Source organism: Engystomops pustulosus, chromosome 2 (assembly GCF_040894005.1).
Source record: "Engystomops pustulosus chromosome 2, aEngPut4.maternal, whole genome shotgun sequence".
NCBI classification, from domain to species: domain Eukaryota; kingdom Metazoa; phylum Chordata; class Amphibia; order Anura; family Leptodactylidae; genus Engystomops; species Engystomops pustulosus.
Window position 1 is genome coordinate 139,650,944 of NC_092412.1, and position 27,952 is coordinate 139,678,895.

Here is a 27,952-nt window from a genome sequence, read left to right on the forward strand (position 1 = left end):
AGAAAATTATCCTGTTACTGTGACATAGCTTTCATTATATTGGATTGACGTTCTCTTTGTCTCATTAAAGCCACCCCTTGTGCATCATCTAGTTAGTACGCCAAGGATGTGTGGAGTTCAGCTTGTCACAATCACAGTCATAGTCTGTTCATGTGATGTTGGGTGGAGTTAGGGTGAACATGTTTAGGTCTTGACAGAAAAGTGTCAGAATAGTATGAGCAAAGGTAAGACAATATTGTCTATGGGATAACTGGTTTATCAGGATCTTTACAGAGGAGCGGCTTGAGAGTTGGAGTTGTTACCGGCTGTGTTTCTGGTACGTACGGTAAGTCTTGTTTGTTTCTATTTTTTTTGCTAAAAATAAATCTTTCTGATTAACATTCCTGTTGGATTCATGGTATTCTTAGAATGTATAATGCAGTTCAGCTTTTTTTTTTTTGCATTTGCTTGTTTTCTCATGTTTCTTGTAGTTGATGATGGTTTTTTTCTCTTCCGTTCCTATATTGTACGTGCCCTGGGGCTCCAGTTTGCTTGCTTATCAGTTGCTATCTCAGTTTACATTTGGGCTGTTAAGAACAGACTTGTTATGTCAAGCCCTCAATCTTCAGCAGCGCCAAACTACTGTAATGGTTTAGTGTTTTATTATATTTCATATATGTGTATGTGTTTTTATTAAAAAAAGGATGAAACTTTTTTTCAGAATTTTTTTTTTTGTCTAAATCTGAGGGCGCGTTCACACATTGCGTTTTGACCTGCATTTTCATTGCGTTTGAAACGCATATACAACAGCTGAGGAGAGGTGATTTGCCTAATTACATCACTCTTAGGGCGCGGTCCCACGGTGCGTTTGCAAACGCAGACGCAGACCAAACCACGCCCACCGGGGCGGTCCGCGGTCCGATCGCATCGGCGTTTTCCATAGAAACATAGAGAAACGCCGATGCGATCGGACCGCGGACCGCCCCGGTGGGCGTGGTTTGGTCTGCGTCTGCGTTTGCAAACGCACCGTGGGACCGCGCCCTTAACGTTTCCGTTTACAAAACGCATCGTAAACGCGATGTTAACGCATGCGTTAACACATGCGTTTTAACGCATACGTTAACATTGCGTTTACAAACGTAAACGGTAATGTAATTAGGCAAATTACCTCACATCAGCTGTTGTATATGCGTTTCAAACGCAATGAAAACGCAACCAAAACGCAACGTGTGAACGCGCTCCTCAGGGTGCGTTCACATATTCAGTTTTTCAGATGCAGTTTTCAAAGCCAAAAGCAAGTATGGATGCTAAGGCCGCGGTCACACGTACCGCTAGGCGTCTGTCATAACGCAACGCTAGGGCACAGGGGGTGGTCCTTGGCCCCAACGCACATGCGTTTCCAGAGAAACGCATGGGATCGGCTTTTCAATCGCATGCGTTTCCCTGGAAATGCATGTGCGTTTGGGCCGAGGATATCCCCCTGTGCCCTAGCGTTGCGTTATGACGGACGCCTAGCGGCCTAATGGGTGAGAACATTACCACGAGGGCTTCTACTCTTCTCTATTACCAAACATTACAACAGCTAAGGAGACGTGATTTGCCTAATTACATTACTATTTACAAAACACATCTTAAACGTGATATTAATGCAAGCGTTTTGTTAACACATGCATTAACATTGCATTAACAAATGTAAACAATAATGTAATTAGGCAAAGCACCTCTCCTCAGCTGTTGTAATGCGTTTCAAACGCAATGAAAATGCAGGCCAAAACGCAATGTGTGAACGTGCCCTAAGGGCGCGTTCACACGTTGCGTTTTGACCTGCGTTTTCATTGCGTTTGAAACGCATATACAACTACTGAGGAGGGGTGATTTGCCTAATTACATCACTGTTAACATTTTAGTTTACAAAACGCATCGTAAATGCGATGTTAACGCATGCGTTTTGTTAACACATGTGTTAACATTGCATTTACAAACGTAAACGGTAATGTAATTAGGCAAATCACCTCTCATCAGCTGTTGTATATGCGTTTCAAACGCAATGAAAACGCAACGTGTGAACGCGCCCTAAGGGGGTGCCATCTGGCATTTATATTGCATCTTGAAATGCAATACAAGACGTGGTGTTTTTAGTGCATTTTTCATAGCTTTTTGCATATAGTTTTGGATATTAAATGGGTTTTTGTATAAAGTGTTTTTTGTGTCTGCGTTTTTGAGGTGCATTTTCTTTGCACTTTTCAAAACGGTTGCATTTTTGAAAAATGTGCGTTTGATGTTTTGTCTTTTTAAACACATGCAATTACATGCACCTATAGCAGGGAGAACAAGATCACTGCATTTTTACAAATTGCGAGAGATACAGATGCTTTCAATTAAAGCACATCAAGCATTGCTTTTTAAAAAGCAAATGCAACCGAAAAAATAAGAAGCATGCATTTTCAATGCATTCAAAAACGCAACAAATACACCATGTGTGTAACTGGTCGGAGGAGAGGAGATTTGCCTAATTACATTGTGTTAACATTCTGTTAACATGTTTTGTAAATGCAATGTTGCCGATTGAGTTGACCAGATGGGCTCTTGTTAACAGTAATGTAATTAGGAAAATCTCTTCTCAGCTGTTGTATTATTGCATTTTCTTCTCAGTGCGTTTAGCTTGTTCCAGCTCCGCGTCCGATATATAGGACGCAGGTTCTTCCTCTGTTTCTGATGCATAGGTGGGAAGTCCTGGGATCATCAGAGGACACCCTCGATGACTTCACAGGAACGATACAGACCAGTGGATTTTTTTTTTTTTTGTGAGGACCTATTTGGTCTGATTGTATTTCAGACCTTTGCTGGACAACATATTGCCCAAAACCCCAATTCTTTTTACGCCCAACTCCACAGTTGGACCTCTGTCAGTGCAGCAGATATTGAGAAATAATGGGGCATACTACTTCTTATGAGAATAATAAAAAAAAGCCACATCTGGATGTTCCGCTTGGAGATGAGCAGGATCCGCTTTGAAGCCATCCATAAATTTTTGCATTATGCCAACAATGCACAGTGCTCACCCAGAGATGACCCCAGATTTGATAGATTATATAAGGTCAGGTCCATATTAGACTGAGTGCCAAATTTATGAAAGTGTATACCCCTGAGAAGCACAATAAGTATCTGAAATGTCCTTTGACTTGTTTTCAACTATTTGTGCATAAATTTATTAATGTCACAATCTCACTATTAAAACTAATGATATTTTTCCATCTGAACAACCTGTGAGAGTTGAAAACATTTTCAATTTCTGTGAGCAAATGACAACTCTAGATTTGTTGTCCATGGACACTGTTTCATACAGACGGAGATAAACGAGTTAAAATTTAGCAATCACTAGTCTTACCCGTTGGATTTACGTACAGTGTCCATGGATAGTTTTCAGAACAAGGTTATTAGGGACTTATATGTTATTATATAACATTGATGGTAAATTGTTAACAAAGATTGTTAAAATGATATGGAGGTGTATAGGGAGCTGCTACGCTACCCAACTAAAATCTTCCAGGACAAGACATAACTTATTGATGAGGGCACCTCTCTGGGCATCATTACAACCAAACAAGGTGATTACTTGCAATTGCAGGAGCCCATCGTACCAATCATACATTTTTACCCAAAATACACAAACAAGTATTCCCTCCGCCTATGAGACCAATTGTGTCGGGCATAGGTTCGGAGAACGAGAAACTTTTTGAATGGTTAGATGGTTTACTACAACCATTGGTTCATAGGGTACTTGGTTACTTGCAAAACTCATCCGATGTCTTCAGAAACTTTGATAATTATACTTTGCTTGAGGGTTATACATGGCTGGGTTGCAATGTCACCTCCTTCCCACCTGTCGTTGCCCTTAAAGCCCTGGAATACCATCTACAGGAATTTAGTAAATATACAACAGATTTAAAGGAATACATCTTATAGGTCACACACCACCTCATGACACACGATTATTTAATGTTTGGCAAACCTTGTAATGTCATGGTGGGACTGTCATGACAGTTTTGAGTGCTTTGGCAGATACATCGACAATATCCTTCTTCTTTGGAGGGATGATGTATCTCCCATACCTTCATTTGTCCAATACAATAACAATACTAACTGTAACCAAAAATTCACCTATGTTTTTTCTCAACAGTCAGAGGTCACGTTTTTGGATTTAAAATTAAAAGATATTATGGGTAAAACAATTGTGTAGGCAACCAACCTCAGGGAATAATATTCTTCATTACAATAGTCAGCATCCTAAACAAACAATGAAAACAATCCCAGTAGGGGAATTGATTAGGATTCAGAGAAACATTTCCAAAGTGAAGCACATCAGATTTCACAAAGACAAGGGACTAGAGGTTATCCTAATTGGACCCTAGATAGAACTAAAAAAAATAGCCATCTCAAAGAATAGAGAGGATTTATTGAAAAAAAAAGACCCACAAACCAAATGTTCCCATTGCTTATTTACAATATAGTCCACATCTCCATTAGATTAAAAACATACTAAAATATTTACCCCCTACTTTATGAGGATAAAAAATTGGAACATATACTTAGCGATGGATGCAAAGTGGTGGCTATAAGGGGATGTACCTTGGGAAATATCCCGTGGTTAGGGCCTAACTTTGCTTCGTGGGAAAACCCTTTTAAGAACACCCAACTTACAGACAACCCCTAGTTACAAACGGACCTCTGGATGTTGGTTATGTACTGTACTTTAGTCCCAGGCTACAATGAACCGCTATTATAGTTAGTTATCACAGGTGTCTGCAATTAAGATTTATTGTTAATCCTGGTTCTTATGACAATTCAACATTTTTAAAATTCCAATTGTCAAAGTGACAAAAAAATTTTGGCTGGGGTTACAATGATAAAGTATAGAGTTCCGTCTTGCATACAAATTCAACTTAAGCCCAAACTTACTGCCTGTATTCATGTATTAATAAAGATAAATGGTTTTTGCTACGTGGCACATGTTAAATCTATTACTTATATTAACAAATGTGACTAGCTATTATTTAATATTGGAGTGCACGTCCATTTTTTTTTTTTTATTCAATTTATATTGTTTGATGCACTAGGATAGTATTATATGTATTATCCATAGCCTACAAATGTCCTAGTAGACTTTCAAGTCCAATAGCATAGTTTTAAAAGTTGATTTTAGAAGAAGGCCATGGATAACAAATATAAGAAGGTTACCACAGTCACTGGATCTATGAGTGTATAGAAAAGGAGAACAAGGATAGACCATAAAGTGCTCTTAGAGTAGTATTTCTTGGAAAAAACAGATTTAGGTTGGATGGTTAGAAGAAGGCTCACCAGGGAGAGTTGTGCTAATACCAGGCACAACACTAGTAGGAAGCTTGAATAGGGTACCAATTGGTGCTGCCCATTGACAGGATCGGCAGAACACAGTAGCCGCAGTGGTCTGGATCAAGTGCATTGGGTAATAGGGTGGTTGTCACTGTGGCGCACACTGGTAGTCAAAGGAATTCGGAAAAATCTTAACAAAAGGCTTTTTATTGGTGTCTCGGTTACACAACGTGTTTCAGAATCTCTAAGGATTCCTTTTTCATGTGGGAGGAGACTGTGAGCCTGGGTGTTCTTTAACTTGTGTATGAGTAAGTGTCCCTGGTTTATCATCATGGATTTTAATGGTAGATTTTCTTTCATGTAAAAAATGAACAGCTTTATTTGCTTACTGCTAAATATTTTACTAGCTTTAACCTCCTCAAACAAGCTTTTATATCTTGCTCTTGTAAAACTGGCTGACGGCATGTAAAAATTTCTTTTCGATCTCCTTCTCAAACACTTTTTTTTTTTTCCCCATAACTTTTAAAATACTTGCAGAATCTAGCATGTGATTTAAAAGTCTACCAGCTACCCCACAAGTAAAAGCAGCATTGTGTATGATGACATATGAACTAGCCCTTTCAGTGTTTTCAGAAGAATTGTATTGTTTTGAGCCGATTGTATAATGAAAATCAGCCTTAGGCTGCATTCACACTACCGCAAGGGGGACGTATATACGGCCGATATACGCCCCCCATAGACGGCAATGGGCGCGCGGCGCCCTACGGGAGCGGTACGGTGCGGCACCGTACTGGTCCGTGCCCCGTGAAAAAATAGGACATGTCCTATTTTTTCAGGGCATACTGCGCCGTGCGCCATATATCCCTATGGAGAGGGGCGGGGGTGAGCAGCGCACGGGGAGAGGAGGAGGGGGAGAGCGCTATGGTACGGCGGGCACCGGTCGTATGAATCGAGCCTTACAATGCAACTTGCACGTTGATTTAGTTCATTTATTTCTGTGAACCTACACTTTTTAGAAGAAGTTTTTTAGTTCCTATTATTACCGTATTATTATTATTTTTTTTATTTTGGTTTGAGAAAAATGCTTATGATACAATGAATATGAATAGGCACATATAAAAATATGACCCCCAACTCACAAGGTCCTCTGCGGTGCTATATGCTGCTATATTGTGTACAAAATTATTGAAAAAAACCAAAAAGGGCGCAACCTGAGATTCATGGAAGAAAAGTGGAACAAAGTCCATTGTTAAGTGTTTTTTTTTTTTTTCTTTGTTGTTGTGAATTTCATACCTGTAGTATATTCTGTACAGTTGCTCTAAAGACCTCCTCCTTTTGTAAAATGTGGAAGATTTCGTGGACATTTGTAGTGTATGTGATACACGTCACTCCACTTGTGTATACGGTCCTCAGGTAGGGTAACACCCCAATCTTTGCAATATAAACAATAACCTGGTTATCTGCACAGAGCTGATACTGCTGATAACAAGGTGGGGGAAGGGAGCAGCATGAGGTGCAGAGAGAGACAGAGAAAGTTCTGCAGCATATACTCCACACACTTTATCCAGCTGAGGCCAGAGGCTGGTCTCTTATTCCTTACCCTTCATTGCCCGCGTAGACCAAAATGTCTATATTGTTTGTGGATTGTTATATATCTCAATAAATTTGAATATCTATCTCTACATACTTTGGAGTGCCAGGTTATTGTTTATATTGCAAAGATATAAAAAATTGACATGGTGTAAATTTGCTACAGAACTTTTTGCTATCGTTCCATTTATGTGAACAGTTTTGTAGAAATGTGTTTGCCACCCCATCATGGTGAATGAGTGATTTTCAGTTGTAAAATTTCTGCAACTAATCTGCTCAAGTAAGCATTTAGTGATTCATGGATACAGAAAAAATAATTGCTATTTGATTGTAATTATTCTCGGAATTTATCCTAAAAAGCGTGTTCATTGCACAAAATATATGCTATACAAAATAATGCATTGCTTTGTCATTCGCATTACTTGAACATTGTTAGATTCACACACTGAATAATCTTACATGAAGGATCAACCTTTTTAAGATTTTTAAAAAATCACATCCAGTTCTAGGTTGTGATACAGAAGTATAGTAAAATCAGTTCAAGCTTTTGTACTTATGAGCATTGTTTTACCTTGGCTCTAGGCTATTAACATCATTATACTTTAAGAGCAACTGTAAAGTTGTTTTTTTTTTCTCCCCACAAATTAATAGCTCTTGGATATAAAACAACTTTGCCTATTTACTTTGTTACATATATCCAGAAGTTTCTTTTGCTATTCCCCTCAGATTATCTCTGTGCTGCAGTAGCTGCTTCTTCTGCCTGTATTGCCGAGACAATGCCAGCGGCTGCACCAATATACATTGTGTGGTGTGCAGCCTTGACACTATGTACACCTGAGATTAACCTGTTGCCTCTGATGACACAGCACACACTGACTGGGGCTGTAGAAACGTGTCAGGTAGAATAGGCATGGGATACATAGGTAGATTAGGATAGCTGACCGCTATTATCTGCAGCATCCATGTAAATATCGCTATTCAGGAGAACTCTGCGATCCACAATTGGATAGGAGTATATTATAGCTATGAGAATATAGCAGTACCTTAGTTCAGCAGTGGAGGAGGAGATTTTAAGAGAGTGAGACTGCGGATACATCTATACCCTGTCTCGCTGTCCCCACACTGCTGAAAGTCTGAATAAAACTGTTAGTTCAGTGGCTGAAGAGTGGCCCAATTTTAAAGTTTTTTATTAAAATGTATTTTTAAGTGTTCTCTTTTCAGGCAGATTTTCTAACACTATCCCTTGAACACAAATTATTTATTTTCCTTCATTTTCTACTATGCCTGTGTTGATAAGCTCTGTGAATCTGTGTAGTTTATCTGTCGGACTGCTTGGAGGGAAGAGGCTGCTGCTTCCTGCTCACAGAGGAGGAGGTTATGTAACCAAGCTCTCTGTGTATGTAGCAGAGCTAGATGTGTTCAGAACCCTGTATATATATCTCCTACACAGAATAGTGTTCCCTATCAGTTCCTCCATCCCAGTCTGTGATTCTACAGAACTTTCTCTCTCTCTCTGCGCCTCATACTGCTCCCTTCCCCCACTTTGTCATCTGCAGTATCAGCTCTGTGCAGATAAGCTTAGTGCTCACACAGCACAGACCATACACTTCATGTTCATATTTTACTTATGATTGCTTCCACTTATTACATGTTCCCTGCTCCTTCATGTGATGGAAGATGCCAGGCTGGTCACCATATACATCCTGTATGTGCAGTGTTCAGTGGATTTATTTGTGGGAAACTAAATGGACTTTGAGAAAACTAAATTACTTTGAGAAAAAACATAAGGCATAACTCACGTGATCACGTGTAGTCACGTGATCTATGAGTAAGAGCCCCTGGTTTTTCATGCTTAACTTAGATGGTGCGTTTCCTTTAACGAACAACAACTTCCGGTGCAAGTTAATTACTACATGGAGCAGGTATCTGTGATTTAATGAAGGTGAACCCGCAAACCTTCCAATACAAATGACTTCTAACGATATACCACTGACACGGTTTACTAAAAAACTTCTTTATTAGTAACAAAGCTAAAAAAGCGTAGGAACTATCCAGTAACTGTCTATAACTCCACTCCATGATGTGCAAACACAAACGTCTTTCACCGAGGCAATAGCATACTGAGCGATGTTTTGGAGGCTCCGCCTCCTTTTTCAGGAATTTCCTTTAAGACTGTTTTTTTTATATATATTAATTTTTTTTTGGTGCAGTAGAACAGAATTCTGTTATAGGTAAATCTGCCCAGATATGATTATCTGTATACATCGTCTGCATGTAACAAAGTAAACAATGTATATTGTGTTTTATTTCTTTAGAAATCTGAAGAATGAGGCCACCATCCAGGAGCTTTGCAAATAAACATGAACCTCTCCCTTCCCAGAGACCGGACAATACTGCATTCACTCAGCAGAGACTTCCAGCCTGGCAGCCTCTTCTCTCTGCCAGTATAGTTTTACCATTTTTCTTCCTTGTAGGATTATCCTTTATAGGCATTGGGATTGGCTTACACTACTCTTCAAATAGCATCCAAGAAACAGAAGTAAGTATTTTATAAACATTTTCCTACAACTTCCACAAAAAATGATGCTGCATCACATTCATTTTTCTTCATTCTCCGCTAAAAGAACACGTTTTGAAATAGAAATCCCTGATATTTTCTCGTCCACTGCTAAAAGCAACTATTGTGTAGTGTTCATATAAGATGTAATTAGATGCATTACCATCTCCTCCATATTAAGAAAAGCAAACCTGTCACTAGGAATGCAATTTTTTGGATGGTGATGGATTCCAAACGCCTATGCTATGCTGATTTTAAAAATGCCTTTGTCAGCAGTAGCCTGTGTGCCTGTGTCTCATTCTCAGGCAAAATGCATGAGGAGACTGCAGGGGCGGACTGGGAATTTAAAATGGCCCTGGAAAAAACTACAAAAGTGGCCCCATTTTATGGGTGGAGTAAAAACAAGTGGGTGTGGTCAGATTATGTAGGTGGAGTTATAACAGACAAATTGTTGGTAGATGGCCTTACTAGCAAAAGATGTTCTTGTTTTGCATTAAGTGAATCTAATGTGCAAAGAATGTTGCAAACACACGACCCGGTAAGCCTTAAATACCTTTCCCCTGTGCCATACATGTACAATTCAGAGAGAATATATGCTGCCTCCTACGTACAGGAATAATGCTACAATAACACATTCAATCCTGCCTTCTATATACAAAATAAAACTACAACAATACCTTCTCTCATATACAAGCCAACTACTATAATACTGCCCCCTATGTACAAGGATATAACTACTATAATACTGCCCCCTATTTACAAGAATATCACTACTATAATACATCTCCCTATGTACAAGAATATAACTACTATAATACTGCCCCTATGTACAAGAATATAACTACTATAATACTGCCCCCTATGTACAAGAATATAACTACTATAATACTGCCCCCTATGTACAAGAATATAACTACTATAATACTGCCCCTATGTACAAGAATATAACTACTATAATACTGCCCCCTATGTACAAGAATATAACTACTATAATACTGCCCCCTATGTACAGGAAAATAACTACTATAATACTGCCCCCTATGTACAGGAATATAACTACTATAATACTGCCCCCTATGTACAGGAATATAACTACTATAATACTACATAAATACATAGAAGCGAACATGCAAAAAATCAGTATGTATCTTATACAGCTACAGAAAACAAATGAGAGATCCTCACCTATTGCATCCAGTGACATCAGGTGACGTCTCCTCGGATTGTGCTCGTTCCTCATCTTCTCCATTAGTTCCACCATCACCTTGTCTCTTCCTCCAGGTACACAGCATTCCTGCAAAGTTTACCACACTGACATCTTATGTTCTGCACCCAGACATAGAATAATGCCCCCAGCCCGTCCCAGACATATAATTAATGCCCCCTGCCTGCCCCATACATAGAATAATTGCCCCCCAGACATAGAATAATGCACCCTGCCAGCCACGGATATAGAATATTCCCCCCCCCCCTTTGCCCCAGACATATAATTAATTCCCCCTGCCAGCCCAAGATATAGAATAATGCCCCCCCCCGCCCCAGATATAGAATAATGCCACCGCCCCAGACATATAATTAATTCACCCTGCCCGCCCCAGATATAGAATAATGCCCCCCCAAGCCCCAGACATATGATTAATGCCCCCCTGCCAGCCCTAGATATACAATAATGCCCCCCCCCGCCCCAGACATATAATTAATACCCCCCTGCCAGCCCTAGATATACAATAATGCCCCAGACATATAATTAATCCCCCCTGCCAGCCCCAGATATGAAATAATGCCCCCCCCCCTGCCAGCCCTTGATATACAATAATGTCCCCTCTCCCCCGCCCCAGACATATAATTAATGTCCCCATTCTATAATTAAAAAAAAAAAAACATCATACTCACCTCTTTGGCGCAGGTTTCTTCCTGTCCCCGGTCTTCGGTAGCTTGGTGTAGAGGCGCGGGATAGTGACGTCACTGCTCCGTGTCTCCACACCAAGCCGCGGAGCTGCAGGGAGGGCCGGACAGGTGGTAAGTGTCAGCCTCCTCCACGCTACACAGGTCGCGCAATGACGTCAATTCCGCGACCTGTGTAGCTTCGTCTGTGTGCTAATTACTAGTACCTGCATTGTACGCTCGTACGATGAAGGTACTATACATTAAATTAAAATTTGTAGGGAGGGAGTGCGGGCCGGTACAACGGCCAGTCCGCCCCTGGGAGACTGAGACACAGGCACACAGGCTGCTGCAACTGACCCCTCCCCCACCTCCCTACTCCGGTAGCAGATGGTGGCAAGAGAGGACAGGAAGAAAGCACTAATAGTGTGACATCTTTGATTATAAATTTAGATGTGGAGTCAAAATTGTGCTCACCGTGTATGGTTGTGCTTAGGATAGGCACAACGCTATTTTTGAGATTCCAATGGATATTTTCAGGTGCTGCCTTCAGATACAAATCTCCTGTGTAACGTCGCCACACTATACAGGATATATGGATAATGCTTGTGGGGGTGGTCTAATTGAAAGGCGCACTCAGAAGTGAAAACGAAATCTTTATTGGATAACAGGTCTTCAAGTCACAACGTGTTTTGGGGAAAAGTACCCCTTTCTCAAGTGAAAAAGATTAAATACAGTAAAAGGAGTAAATAAAATAATAAAAGGTTTGTTCCGTGGGACAAAGGAAACACATAAATACAGGAATCCATTTTAACATAGGAGGGAATGTACAGATCAACACAAACATACGTAAAACAATATACCGTATATGCCGGCGTATAAGACGACTGGGCGTATAAGACGACCCCCAACTTCTGCCCTAAAAATATAGAATTTGGTATATACTCACTGTATAAGACTACCCCTCTCCCAAATGAAAAAAAGTCTGCTTAAAACTTTGCAAAACAAACAAGAGAGCAAGTGCCTGGTGATCATAACTGTAAGCTGCGATATTAATGAAGATCCGACATGCTTCTGTAAGTGCCGACTGTGACCCCCAGCTGTGTGACACCGACCGCTGTGACAGGGCGGCTGCATTAGCATACAGCGCGCCGCCCCCTCAGCGCGTACTAAGCCTCTTCTAATGACTGTGAGAGGCGGACTGGAAGCGGCTCTCTGCGCGCTGACGGGGAAAAAAAACACCTCACACAGTGCGGCCCCCGTATATCCGGCGTATAAGACAACCCCCCACTGTAGCCATTATTTTAAGGGGTTAAAAAGTAGTCTTATACGCCAGTATATACAGTACATATTTTAATATGTTGTCACTTTGCAATAGATGTCACTTTGCAATGTAGATTGAGTACAATACCATACGAAAGAATGTACAGTATATAATTACATTATAAATGAATAAATAAATAGATGACTCATGCAGAAGTATAAAATTCATTATGTGAGTATGTGGAAGTATAAATAGGCATAACTTAGGAAAATATAATTATGTATTATTCATTTCAGTTAGATAGTAAATATCATGGTCAGGGCATATATACACTTGATATGAATATGGTCATGGGTATAATGGCCAATAAATTTAGAACGTTATGAAGTCATATATTGGTCAAGAGGAGTGGGGATAGGAGAAATTGGTAGATGGAGTGGTCAAAACTTACCTGATGCCGAGGGTAGAGCGTAGACACCTCTTAGGGCATTCAGGATAGTGTGGATCTCCCTTTAATTTATCTCCTGATGGCGGGGAGCACCTAAACTGTTTCCAGGCGCATGGGCAGAAGCGCTGGTCTAACCAGTAAAATGTCAGCCTCAGAAAGGGCGACGGAATGTACAGAGTCCTGCGCATGCGCTGTGGATTGTCTGAGCGAGGCGAGGAGATTGTAGCTGTCTTATACAGGTGGACAGAATTATACAGGCTTATACAGAATTGCTTATATGAGCTTAAAGGGGTATTCTCGTCTGGGCACTCACATTCAGTTTGATAAATCTGCCATATATAAACATTTCTTCAATTAGATGTTATTAAAAAAAATGTTCCTTTGTGAAGATAATTTCTCATAAATGTAATCATATGGTCCCTTAGAAACGAGATGGCTTCCTCGGATACGGCCACCTCCGCCTGAGAGATTGCACAAATAAACAAAAAAGGTTTTTGTATATGAAATGTCCGGGAGTTACTGCAAGTCTCACAGCCGTCCTGTGGTAATGGAGGCTGAATCCAAGTGGTCAGGCAGGACTCTATAGCCCAAGTCTGGCCACCACTGCCAGAGTGTGACAAGGGACAACATGGCTATGTTTATGAGAAATTATCTTCACACAGGAACATTTTTTTAATAACATCCAATTGAAGAAATGTTTATACAGGCGGTCCCCTACTTAAGAACACTCGACTTGCATACGACCCCTAGTTACAAACGGACCTCTGGATATTGGTAATTTATTGTACTTTAGTCCTAGGCTACAATAAACAGCTGTAACAGTTATCAAATGTGTCTGTGATGAAGATTTATTGTTAATCCTGATTCTTATGCCTACCCAACATTTTTAAAATTCAATTGCCACAGAGACCAAAAAAGTTCTGGCTGGGATTACAATGATAAAATATACAGTTCCGATTTACATACAAATTCAACTTAAGAACAAACCTACAGACCCTATCTTGTATGTAACCCGGGGACTGCCTGTATATGGAACATAAGTGAAACTGAATGTGAGTGCCAAGACGAGAATACCCCTTTAACTGAAAATACTGACGGTCCCCTACTTAAGAACACCCGACTTACAGACGACCCCTAGTTACAAACAGACCTCTGGATATTGGTAATTTACTGTACTTTAGCCTTAGGCTACAGTAAACAGCTATAACAGTTATCACTGGTGTCTGTAATTTAGCTTTAGTGTTAATCCTGGTTCTTATGACAATCCAACATTTTCAAAACCCAATTGTCACAGAGACCAAAAAAATTCAGTTCCGACTTGCATACAAATTCAACTTGAGAACAAACCTACAGACCCTATCTTGTACGTAACCCGGGGACTGCCTGTATTCAATTCAGTTCTATTGGGTTAAATCATGTGAAACATGTAAAATGATGGGAATCAATGAGATAAATAAGCAATTGAAATAATTGAAAGCTTCCATCATATATTCTATATTGTATACAATATTGTATAGAACATATACACCTCCCTTCCCCGGGACTCGCCGCAGGCTGATGGCAGAGGAACCAGGTACAGGCAGTCCCCGGGTTACGTACAAGATAGGGTCTGGAGGTTTGTTCTTAAGTTGAATTTGTATGTAAGTCGAAGCTGTATACTTTATAATTGTAGATCCAGACAGAAAAATTTTTGCCCCAGTGACAATTGGAGTTTAAACATTTTTTGCTGTAATGGGACCAAGGATTATCAATAAAGCTTCATTACAGACACCTTACAGCTGATCATTGCAATCTGAGACTATAGTAAAGCTTCCAGAGACTTCACCAGAGGTCAGAGGGGTCTGTCTGTAACTATGGGTTGTCTGTAAGTCGGGTGTCCTTAAGTAGGGGACCGCCTGTAATGTGAAATAAACTGATGGTGTTTACAAGTTGTACCATTCACCGTCTGTTCCTGACTTGCAGCATGTTACAGAAGGTTACTTTCCATTAAGCTTCAATTTTTTATTTTCTTGTTTTTGGGGGCAGTGGGAGGAGATGTAGACTTGTGTGCAGATTAATTTTACCAAATTGAATACCACCCAACCATCCGGGTGGGTGAAGAATAATTTTGTCTTTTACCTAAACAGAGTCAATTACACGACAGGTATTACTTTTAAAGTACAGTAATAATCACTTTTATACGTGTTAAATAATGTACATTTTTACTCACCATTACATTTTATAAATGACATAAAAATCAAAACCTCAACCTTCTTTTCTCTTTAGTATGATTACACAGGTACATTGCCAGGAGAAGCCTGTTATGAGTGTGCTGTCAGTGCTGCAAAATTCTGCAACTGCAATATAACCTTTAATATTACAGAATTCTTCCAGGTAAGTTCCATCCCGCTGTGTCCCCTTTGAAACTGAAGATCTTTATACACTACCATTCTCGTCAAAGCTTCTTTATTGTCCAGTGTGTTAACATCTGCTGCCAGGTAGATGTAACACCTAGAATATGATTGCTATCTAGGACTCCCCTTAACGATGACAGGGATTGCTGTGCCAGCTGGAACCATCTCAGAGGCTTCCATGGCTGTCATTAAAATGGTATTACCAAGTGGACTTTCACATTTAATTTCATCTGTCATATACATTTCTTCAATTGGATGTTATTTCCCTGTGTGCAGATAATTTCCCATAAATGTAGCTATATGTTAAGTGAAAGTGTTTGGATACGACCTCTGCTCTATCACTCCAGCAGCAAAGGAACAAAAAGTTACAGCATGTCCTACAGCCTTCCTGTAATGAACGCTGAATCCAGGTAGTCAGGTGCTTTAACAATTCATGCGTTGCCGCCACTACTAGTGTGTGGAGGTGGTCATATCCAAAGACAACTCATTGGTTTCTAAGGGACCATATGACTTTACCTGCCTTATAGTAAAGAACATGTATATAATATACAGTGTGTATCTCTCTATCATATCAATGTGTGTGTGTGTGTGTGTGTGTGTATATATATATGTATATATATATATATATATATATATATATATATATATATATATATATATATATATATATATATATATATATATATATATATATATATATATATATATATATATATATATATATAATATACAGTGATACCTCGGTTCTCGAACGCCTTGACTTTCGACCAAATCGGTATTCGAACAGGAAGTTCGAGAAAATTTTGTCTTGGACTCCGAACAAATATTTGGAACTCGAACAGCCGAACGTCCGAGATTAGCCGAGTTGAGCCGAATGGCGTTCATTCGGCCCAGCGCCTTGCCTGCGTCATCATTGTGAGTTAGTGAGAGAGAGAGTCGCTTTGTGGAGAGAGTCACGCAAGTGTGTACTGCAAATTACCCTTCCCTCCTCCCTCCACATTCATTCCCTCCTGCCATAAAGGTTGGTACAGGTACAGTAAATGAAACACAATTTACCGTACTGTACAGTACATTTAATTTTTTTTGTTTTAATAAATACACTTTTCTTTCTTATTTCTTGTTGAGACTCATGTTTTTCTACATATTATATACAAATTAGGCCAGTAAATAGGCATTTTCTGGGGCTTGGAACGAATTAATCCAGTTTCCATTATTTCCTATGGGTTTTTTTGTTTCGGTTCTCGAACAATTTGGTTCTCAACCGACCTCCCGGAACGAATTATGTTCGAGAACCGAGGTATCACTGTATGTGTGTGTATATATATATATACCGTATAAGCTGAGCCCCCTAATTTTATCACAAAAACCTGGTAAAACCTATATTTTTATACTCGAGCATTAGCCGAGTTTGGGTTTTCAGCACATTTTTTGTGCTGAAAAACTAGGCTTATACTCTAGTATATATGGTGTATATATCACACACAAGTCCATACATTTTCCTTTCCCTAAAAGGTGTGTATATAAATACATAAACACAGTATTCACAAATCCTATAATATACAATCTCTATAATGTACAATCTTTCATCTTAAAAATAATTATCCCATACAGTGAACTCCGTAATGGAATAAAAAACATCCAAGCACTATTTCAAGAACTACACGTTAGCTGTTTTTTTTTTTTTTTTTTTTTTTGCATACCCCAAGCTGTGCTGGTACATGAAACGTGAAGAGTGGCACACAGTGCACCTGTTATCTACCCTGTTTTCTGGGAATTTTTTTTCAAACTTGGATATATAAGGCCTCCCCTGAAAATGAGACCTAGTGGCAGTCATTGCTATAGCTCCCCCCTTTAGTATTAGTAGATCTTTTAGATACCTCAGAGGCTTATGGCATGGGGGTAGAATTCATGAGAGAAAATCACTCGCAGCTCCTTGGAAAATGAGATATGAGCAACTACCTGGACAAGAAGGGCTCATATAAGGAAAGTGCTATTGCTAAACATAAGAGATTGGGACCAATGATTCCAACAGATGAGTCACATCTACACTAGGTCCAAATAAGTTTGTTTGCATATATTTATAATTGTCATTCCATCACCCTCTAGGGACCTGTTTTTATGTACTATGAATTATCAAACTTCTACCAGAACCACTATCGGTATATGATTTCTAAGGATGAAAACCAATTAAGTGGATACCTTAATAGTCTTAAGGTAGGTATAGACTTTAATAGTTGTTCTGCATATGGGTTTTGTCATTTGTACACAAAATTTTAAATCGTAGAAACATTACTATTTACAAATGTTATTAGTTCCAAGCTAAAAGTATTAAAGGGAACCTGTCATCAGATATTGCTATAAACCAATAGCAATATGCTGTCAAGCAGCTTCTAGATCATGTTTCTTTCACAGCCCAGCACGGTGGCATCATCCAGAAAATCAACTTTAAAGTGAAATGTTAATTGGCTGTATCAAAACATGGAGGCAGGAAGTTTAACACTGAAGTCAAGCTCTCCCTGCCTCTGAATACCTCCTCTTATGTGACTTGCATCATGTGCTCGACTTCAGCAGGTCTGGTCAATGATGTCTCTGGATGCAGGACCATAATTACAGTGAAGGTGGCATTCTAAGGCAGGGAGAGCTTGAGTTCAGTGTTAAACGATCCGCCTCCTTGACATCACAAAACCAATTTACATTTCACTTCAAAGTTGATTTTCTGGATGATGCCACCACACCAGAGCATGAAAGAAACATGGTCTAGAAGCTGGTCAGTTGCTTGACAACATACTGGTAGGTCAATTTCTGAACGACGTGAACCTATCATCAGAAATTGGCCAAATAAACCACTAGCAGTATCTTGTCAAGCAGCTGAGCAGCTTTTAGATGATATTTCTTAGGCTATATTCACACTGCCGTTGCCCGCCCGTACCGTACCGTAGCGGGCAACGGCAGTGTACGGGGAGAGGAGGAGGTGAGCGCAGCTCACCCCCGCCCCTCTCCATAGCAACCTATGGCGCACGGCGCCGTATTACGGGAAAAGATAGGACAGGTCCTATCTTTTTCCCGGGTACGGAACGGTACGGTGCCGCACGTGTGCTGCACCGTACCGCTCCCGTAGGGTGCCGTGCGCCCATAGGAGTGTATGGGGGACGTATATTGGCCGTATATACGTCGGCCGTATATACGTCCTCCATACGTTCGTGTGAATGTAGCCTTAGGCTGGTGTGGTGACATCATCCACAAAATTAACTTTGAAGTGAAATAAAAATTGGTTTTATGAAGTCAAGAAGGTGGAGAGCTTAATACTGAAGTCAAACTCTCCATGCCTTAGAACTCTCACTTCACTGTAATTGATGGTCCTGCATCCAGGGAAATCATTGATCAGATCTTCTGAAGTCTGGTGTATATGCAGGTGTTCAGAGGCAGGGAGAGCTTGATTTTGGTGTTAAACTCTCAGCTTCCCTGATTTTCAGCTGATTTTCTAGATGCCATTACACTGAGGCATGAGAGAAACATGATCTAGAATCTGTGTTTTTTATATATAGTAGTAGTAGGTTATTAGGCCAATTTCTGACAGGTTCCCTATAAACTAGCATTGTCAATTTAGCATTGTAAAATACTTCTATAACTACACTAACGCTCAAAAGTTTTTGGTCAACCAGACAATTTAGTGTTTTCCATGAAAGCTCATGCTTTTTATTTTTCAGACAATTTCTACTCTAGTTAGAGCCTGTTTATGATATCTGAAGGGAGTAGTACACACCGTTTGTAGGAAATCTTCAGTTTCTTGACATAGAATGGCCTTCATTTCTAAGAACAAGAATATACTGTCGAGTTTCACATGAAAGTTCTTATGATTCATTTAACGTTAGTTTCATTGAAATAAAATGTGCTTTTCTTATAAAAATAAAAAAAATTCTAAGTGACCTCAAAATTTTGAGCGGTAGTGGACATGTAAAATTAGGATTATCTAAGAGAGAATACCCTAGTGTGTGGTCAATCCTCTCTTCATAATTTTCAGCTACTTATTTTCAACTATTTACAAAAAAATATATATTTATGATTATAATCAGCTAATTGTCCAGAACTAACCAGCATTATTCGATTATTTGTATTACACAGCCTATGTAAACTTTTTAAGTCAAAATGTGAAATCCTAATGACATGAAGCCTTTCTTCCATTAACTGGCTACATGAATAACACATTTATAAAAAAATGTATCGCAAGTTTTCAGGTTTGGCTTCAAATTGTCACTCTAGTAATGGCAACCATGACTTCCATGGTGCCCAGAATACTGTCACGGATGTCATAGTTACCCCGACGATTTAAGTATTAAGATGGTAATTAGAATATCAAGATGTAAAACGCATTACTTATGTTGAATGATAATTCTAATTGGGAGAATGTCATCCCCCATACTACGACAAACAATTAATGGTGAAGATGGGAACTTTTTGACACCGCAATGACTTGTCTTGTTTTGCACAACTGGCTAATACAAGTTTTATTTGCTTTATTGCCATAAAATAAAGGTACTAGAGGAATAAAGAACTACTATCTATTTAAAATATTTACCGTACATATCCATTTTAACATAATCTAATTTAGATTTCCGTAGTTGTACTGTTGTTGCCCTGCACTGGAGTGAAATTTGTCTTGTTGTTGTTTTTTATAGAATCCTGCCAATGAGTGTGCCCCATATAGAGTAAATTCTGAACAAAAGCCAATTGCTCCATGCGGTGCTGTTGCAAACAGCATGTTTAATGGTAAGGGTTATACAGTCATGCATGTCCAGTGGAGTGGTGTTGTGTATGATCTCTACAAACATGTGTTTTTTTCTATAAATAAAAATTTTAATTATTCCATAAATGTATGTTTTCTAAAACTAAATACTGTATCGAGTATAAGCCAAGTTTTTCAGCACAAAAAATGGCTGGCTGTATACTACAGGGGGCTGTATACTGGGGGGCTGTGACCAATGCATTTCCCATCCTCTGCTTATATTCGAGTCAATAGGTTTTCCCAGTTTTTTGTTGTTGTAGAATTGGGGGTCTCAGCTTATATACGGTATCTTCTATATTTTCAAAACAGGGGGTTATCCTCTTATAGACATATATATGTCCACTAGTACAGAAGACTCTATACCATAATTTAATCTTACCGACTGCACGTATAGCTTAATAACACCAGATGGCAGTAGAGTGCTAAAAAAATATATCTTTTATTTTATTTAAACTTCAATTAAAATGCAATACATACATAGATTTTCACTTTGTTTAAAAGATGCCAATCACTTGTATGGAGAAAAGTTTAGGTGGGTACCAACAAACCATTATTTAAAAACATAAGAAAGAGGAGTTAAAAACTTATGCACTGGGCGAAGGGGAGTTCCGGCTGGTGAATGAGAACGCTACCTATTGCATCATTATTTGCCCGGCCAAAATATAGCTACATCTGTACCTTACAATTGTCTTTGTCTTTGTTATATAGTCGCTATATATAGAATATGTTTTTACCTTCTTTTTGGTCCAGGAATAAAAAGTTTGTGCCAGTCACCAGTGGGGAGGTCTCCGCCCGGTGATTGCCATATCCCATTTTGCCATTTTGCACTGTACACACCTTTATGCATAAAATAATAAACTCCATATAAATAAGGCATAGGTGCAGAGTTCAACATGCCACTTTGCCCATGACTACATACACATAGATTCAAATTATTTCCAGAATTGGAGAGTCCAAAATTCTGTTTTTAAATTGATTATCGCCAATCTCTTTGTACATCCTCCTATCAATATCTATTTAATCAAAACAATCTGATGATTGCATTTGTCTTTACCAGCTGTTAACAGACACGTTCACCTTTGTTTGTGACCAACAGAAAAAAAATAATAAAGTTTTTAAGGAATTCTGAAAAACCCAACAGATCAGAGGGCAGGTGTAAGAAGGAAATAGGATTTCCCCTGTTTTGGCTACCAGTTCTGGCAGTAGTTGTTAGTTGTGGCATTTGTGGCAGGCTAAAAGTGTTAGGGTATCTGTGCGGCCACCTGTGGCACCACTATGGGAGTTGGAGCAAGGTAAGTAAACATTTGTTTTTGCCTCCATCTGCCCATCCCTCTTGGGGATTTCCAGAATTCCTGAAAAAGCCTTTAAAATATACATACATGTACAGACTGCACAGGAGGGAGGAGACTACACATAGTACAGACTGCACAGGAGGGAGGACACTGCACATAGTATAGACCTGCATAGGAGAAAAAAAGAGACAAAATAAAAGAAACAAAAAAGAAAATATACATAGATGTTTAAAATTCACAAATAAACAGAATTTATACACCATAATAATGAATGAGCATGTATGCAAAATTCATACATATCACATACATGTTGCACTGGTGTGTGTGTGGTGTTAATCATCTACTGAAATCAAGTCCATTTAACTACCTCTCCAGGAGCCATTAACAGTCGTACAGGAACGAGAGAAGGATATATGCATCTTCTCCTCTTTCTGGACATTGCCAGTGAAACCCATTTCCGCCACACCCTTTTCCACTCCTGTTTACTATATAGTTATTACTTTCTCAGGCTAGTCTTGTTTTAAAGCTAAAGTGCTTGAGTGAGGGTTACAAGTTTATGCAGCTCCTACTTCAACCTCATATATTGCAGAGCTGCAATCATGGTCTGGTTGTTAAGCCAAACTCGAGCTGAAATTTAGCCTGAGAGATTTTGCAAAGCAAGGATATTATTGGCTACTGAAGTGCCTACCTGAGATCCATTGAATTTGAATGCATTTGAATGGCAAAGGGTTAAATGTCCTGTTTTGAATGTTTAAAGTGAGGCTACAGAAAATAATATCTGCAATGTTCATTGTATGGAATAAACAAGAGACAGAACAGCAAGAGATGAAGGAATATTTCATTTTTATAATATTTGTTTTGCTTATCTACCATAATCGAACATGATAAACCAATGGCACTTACTAATAGATCCATATTATATCTGCTATCCATGACCTCCTACCTTCTAAAATCAACCTTTTAAAATCACGCTAAAGAGCCTGAAGGGCTGTGGGTGTTCAAGTGTTAGTGTACAAGGAGTACGTCTCCCTCCCCTCCTGTGCTGCAGTAACATTACATAGGACAGAGGGGGGGAGTGCCAAGCAGAAGCAGAGGGGTGAGACCGCCTATGAATCTCCGAACCGCCCCGTTAGATCTTTAGGCTCATTAACAGAATTATAAAAGTTGAATTTAGAAGGAAGGAAGAAAGCCATGGATAACAAATATAAGAAGATTACCACAGTCAGTCTCTGGATCAATGAGCTAGTGTCCCTGGTTTATCATGATGGATTTTCATGATAGATTTCCATTAAAGAAAATTTGTAACTTTTCATAAGCAAAACAAAAAAGACTAAAAGAACATATCCGCTTTTTTTTCTTCAGATAATATTACACTGTTTTACAATGAAAATGGCACATACGTGGAAGTTCCATTAAATGGACAAGGAATATCCTGGTGGACCGATTACAACATTAAATTCCGGAACCCAATTGATGGAAATCTGAACTTATCTGAGATTTTTCAAGGTAACAAGGATGGTATACAGCCCTCGCTTTTATGTAACTTGTGTGCACCCACTTTATTTTTAAGGCATTTCTCTAAGAAATTAAAGGGTTTATTCACACAGCTGTATTCGGTCCATGAAATGTGGCAGCTTGCTTTTCAGAGCAGACTAACCCCAGGTGAAACTGTGTAAACACAATAACAGCCAAGTGAATAAGAATTGCCAATATACAGTCCACTTACATCGGAGGATGTAGAGTTTCCAACTGTAGTGGGATACGCCCTGTGCAATACAGAAGCTGTATTTAGTCTAGATTCCTACAGCACAACTTTGTGTTGTGTGGAAGAAAAGCCAAAGGGGCCACACAAATTTAATATTAGAAAAATATTCAAATTCATCATGTTTGTTGTCTTTGATTAAGTGCTTTAATCTCGTATTAACAGGAACGGCAAAGCCAAACGACTGGTTAACCGAAGTGTACAACCTATCAGATGACCCATATAATAATGGATTTATAAATGAGGACTTTATTGTGTGGATGAGAAGTGCAGCTTTACCCACATTTCGGAAACTATACCGCAGAATTGAGAGTGGAAATTTTACGAATGGTCTACCTGCTGGAGAATATCAGCTAAGAATTGTCTATAGTATCCTTTAATCACAATCCGTATGTATATTGCATGTATACATGGGTGTTCAATCCCAAAAGTTATAAATTCATTTTGAAAGCTGGGATTAGACAAAGGTGGATAGGAGTCCGGATAAAAGATGCCAAAGGCACTGTAAAATGCCGAAGTAGCTGACTTTACTATTTGTATAACCAGCCAAATGGATGTTTTTGTATTGGTCTTGTTGAATGATGGGGTGTCTGTGTGTGAGCTTGTCTTGTAATGGAAAGGGAGAGGGGCAGAGAGCACACTACATCCTGCAGATACGAGAAGCTTTTCATGAGATGAATTTTCTCTGCCCAACCATAGAAGATAAAAGATTTATGGTTGGATTCCAGGCCAACCAAAATTGTATACACTTGGACTGATAAAGACAGGTTGGAATTATATGTTTGAAATTCAGTATTTTTGTTAATCGTGATTAAGAGAATGTGTTCTTTTGTTACCCTGAATATATTTAACCCCTTTCCGACACCTATGTCACAGGTGGCAGGGACTTGCCTCATTGTGACGTTTTACTACCTCCTGCTTCTGGCGCCGGTGCCAGAAGCTGCGGGTGTCTGCTGTATATTAAATCCGACATCCACTATTGGAGATTCCTCCAATTGTGGGTGTTAACCCCTTACACGCCATGGTCACGCATGACCGCAGCATGTAAGGGTCATGTCTAGTGATTTGGGTCTGCCAGTGCCCCGGTGCTGCACAATCCTCACCGGAATCGGATCCTGCCTCCTAGCAGGACCAAGCTGTAACACACTGAGCATGTGCAGCATATACATAATACATCTGTGTTACACTGTGTTATAGGAATAAGAGCTTGAACAAGAGTTCAGAGTATCGCTTGTTCAAGCCAACCTTGAAAAAGTAAAAAGAAAAAAACACTTTTATTTGAAAAATTATTTTTATTAAAAAGTCCCCTAGACCCCAACATTCCCTATACATACCTAATAAACTACAAAAAAAACATAATCATGAAAAAACCCCATATATTTAGTATCCCCATGTCCGTAACAATCTGTACAATTAAATTAGTAACATTATTTGACTCACTCTGAATGCCATTAAAACATAACCTGAAAAACTTGCCAAAAATTTACATTTTCATAAAATCCCTTTACAAAATGTTCCAAAAAGTGTTCAAAAAAAGTTGTGTGCCAAAATGGTACCACTGAAAAGGAAAACTCAACATATAAAAAATAAGCCCTAAATAAGCTCTGCCAAGCAAAAAAATATAAAAGTTATGTCTCCGAAAAAATGATTTTCTCTACATTAGTTTCTCTTTAGTAAAGTTGTAAAAATATATTTTAAAAAACTATATAAATGAATTATCACCGTCATGATCAATAGAATAAAGATAATGTTATTTTTATGGTACGGTGAACGGCCCCAAAAAATACAAAAAGAGAGGAAACCAAAATCGAGTCAAGTTAATAAAATCTCATCAATAAGCTAACGACCTACTAAAATGAAGTATTTGTAGAGTGCATCTCATGTTGCAGAAAATAATCCCTTATATGTCCACATTGCCAAATAAATAAAGATTGTATAGCCAATAAAAAGTACCAATGCAAATCTGCTCTGAACGGCGCAGCTTCTCTTCGATACCTTGGCGTGTGCCCATACAGCAGGTTACCAACACATCAGGGGTCATTTAGCCAAATAAATTTTAATTTCAAAATTGCACACTATTTAGTTTTAACACTTTTAATTGTTTTACATGGGTTAACAAACTTCATAAAAGTTGTTTTAATATATGTTGAGGGGTGTAGTTTGTATAATGGGGTAATTTATGGGGTTTAGTATTATTTAGAAAGTGACTTTTTAAATCTTAGCATGATTTTGTGTTGTTTTAATGAAAATGAAAAATCGCACCTGAAGTTCAAAGCCCCGTAACATGTCCACATAAGCCAAACATTCGATAAATGTTAGTTTTCCCATAACGGCAAAAATCCTTGATGATAATTTCCAAATCTCTTGGATATGTTAAAGTATACACTCACTGGCCACTTTATTAGGTACACCTGTCCAACTGCTCGTTAACACTTAATTTCTAATCCGCTAATCACATGGCGGCAACTCAGTGCATTTAGGCATGTAGACATGGTCAAGACAATCTCCTGCAGTTCAAACCGAGCATCAGTATGGGGAAGAAAGGTGATTTCAGTGCCTTTGAACGTGGCATGGTTGTTGTTGCCAGAAGGGCTGGTCTGAGTATTTCAGAAACTGCTGATCTACTGGGATTTCACGCACAACCATCTCTAGGGTTTTCAGAGAATGGTCCGAAAAAGACTGAAATCGCCACCCGTTACAACAAAGGTAGGCAGAAGAGCATCTCTGAACGCACAGTACGTCGAACTTTGAGGCAAATGGGCTACAGCAGCAGAAGACCACATCGAGTGCCACTCCTTTCAGCTAAGAACAGGAAACTGAGGCTACAATTTGCATAAGCTCATCGAAATTGGACAGTAGAAGATTGGAAAAACGTTGCCTGGTCTGATGAGTCTCGATTTCTGCTGCGACATTCGGATGGTAGGGTCAGAATTTGACGTCAACAACATGAAAGCATGGATCCATCCTGCCTTGTATCAACTGTTCAGGCTGGTGGTGGTGGTGTCATGGTGTGGGGAATATTTTCTTGGCACTCTTTGGGCCCCTTGGTACCAATTGAGCATCGTTGCAACGCCACAGCCTACCTGAGTATTGTTGCTGACCATGTCCATCCCTTTATGACCACAATGTACCCAACATCTGATGGCTACTTTCAGCAGGATAATGCGCCATGTCATAAAGCTGGAATCATCTCAGACTGGTTTCTTGAACATGACAATGAGTTCACTGTACTCAAATAGCCTCCACAGTCACCAGATCTCAATCCAATAGAGCATCTTTGGGATGTGGTGGAACGAGATTCGCATCATGGATGTGCAGCCGACAAATCTGCGGCAACTGTGTGATGCCATCATGTCAATATGGACCAAAATCTCTGAGGAATGCTTCCAGCACCTTGTTGAATCTATGCCACGAAGAATTGAGGCAGTTCTGAAGGCAAAAGGGGGTCCAACCCGTTACTAGCATGGTGTACCTAATAAAGTGGCTGGTGAGTGTATACCAAAGTTATAACCAATTGTAGTGACAAATGTCAGAGTTGAAAAAATGGGCCGTGTCGAAGGTGAAAAGTGGCTTCGGCGGTAAGGGGTTAAGAATCTTGTTCAAGTGTGAATAACCCTTTTTAGCTGACTATCTAAGGGGAATTATGTTGACCTAAAATTGTGGAACCATACACAGGGAAAAAATAGAGCATGCTTGATCACTCCCTGTGTTTGGGGACATGCAATGCTATTTCTGCCTCTCTAACGCGCCGACGTGTGCTCACCGGGGCTTTTATTCTTTGTATTGAATGTAGTACTGTAATAATTTTTTTTAGTCCTAGATTATCTAAAAAACTAAATATTATTATTAATTATGGACCTTAACTATTTTTCAACAGATTATCCAGTTATAAGTTTTCAAGGAAGGAAAAAAATTGTTTTCAGCACTGTATCCTGGATGGGAGGAAAAAATCCATTTCTGGGAATTGCATATCTTGTTTTTGGTTCGTTATGTACTGTTTTTGCTATTATAATGCTCATTGTATTTCTAAAGTACCAGGGGAAAATAGATGATGATATTTAGCATTCAGTCTATTATTCAAAGATTTGCCACAGTACATGATGTTTACATTATATAACCAATAAAATTACAATGTACATTTCCTTATTTTGAGTCAAGTGTTCACAAATATTTACTGTGTATCTTGCCTCATGAAACGAAGATCACATGTATCTTGGGATGGATTTACACATGCTAATTTTGATGCAGGTTTTAAAGGCATAGTTGACTTAAAAGTATGCATGAAGATTTCCAAAAATATATTTTTATTTTTTAGTGTGTGTTGTTTTTTTTTTGTAGCAATGCATGCCAAAATTGTATACGTTTACAAAATATTGAAATTTGCCCAATAAAGTATTCATTTTTATATTGGAGTGACAGTTGTTTTCAATTGTGATTTTTTTTTTTTTTTTTTTTTAAACTGTTGCATTAGTTGTTTTAGACTGGGTATATGCATTAGTTGTTACTGCAGTTTTATAATGTGCTGTCAAAAATGACACTTAGGCTGGTAGCTAAAGGCTTAGAATAAGACATCGTTTTTTGTTTTTGTTTTTTTAAAAAGCCATTTCTATAAAAGCCATTGGCCCACATTTATATAAGTGGTTGCAGA

General features: G+C 39.0%; 1 protein-coding gene across 3 annotated transcripts; it reads left to right on the forward strand.

Moving 5' to 3' along the window:
* Positions 1-27,716, forward strand: LOC140118595 (cell cycle control protein 50B-like). Of its 3 annotated transcripts, none has more exons than XM_072136711.1 (8): positions 1-224; positions 9,237-9,460; positions 15,340-15,447; positions 17,574-17,681; positions 20,144-20,234; positions 22,905-23,048; positions 23,470-23,673; positions 27,182-27,716. In XM_072136711.1, the coding sequence occupies exons 2-8, from the start codon at positions 9,248-9,250 to the stop codon at positions 27,364-27,366; spliced, it is 1,053 nt and encodes a 350-aa protein (XP_071992812.1). In that variant the 5' UTR covers positions 1-224; positions 9,237-9,247; the 3' UTR covers positions 27,367-27,716. The 3 variants fall into 3 exon arrangements, with proteins under 3 accessions (XP_071992812.1, XP_071992810.1, XP_071992811.1); XM_072136709.1 differs by having other exon boundaries at positions 2-325; XM_072136710.1 differs by having other exon boundaries at positions 2-316.
* The last annotated feature ends 236 nt before the right edge of the window (positions 27,717-27,952 follow it).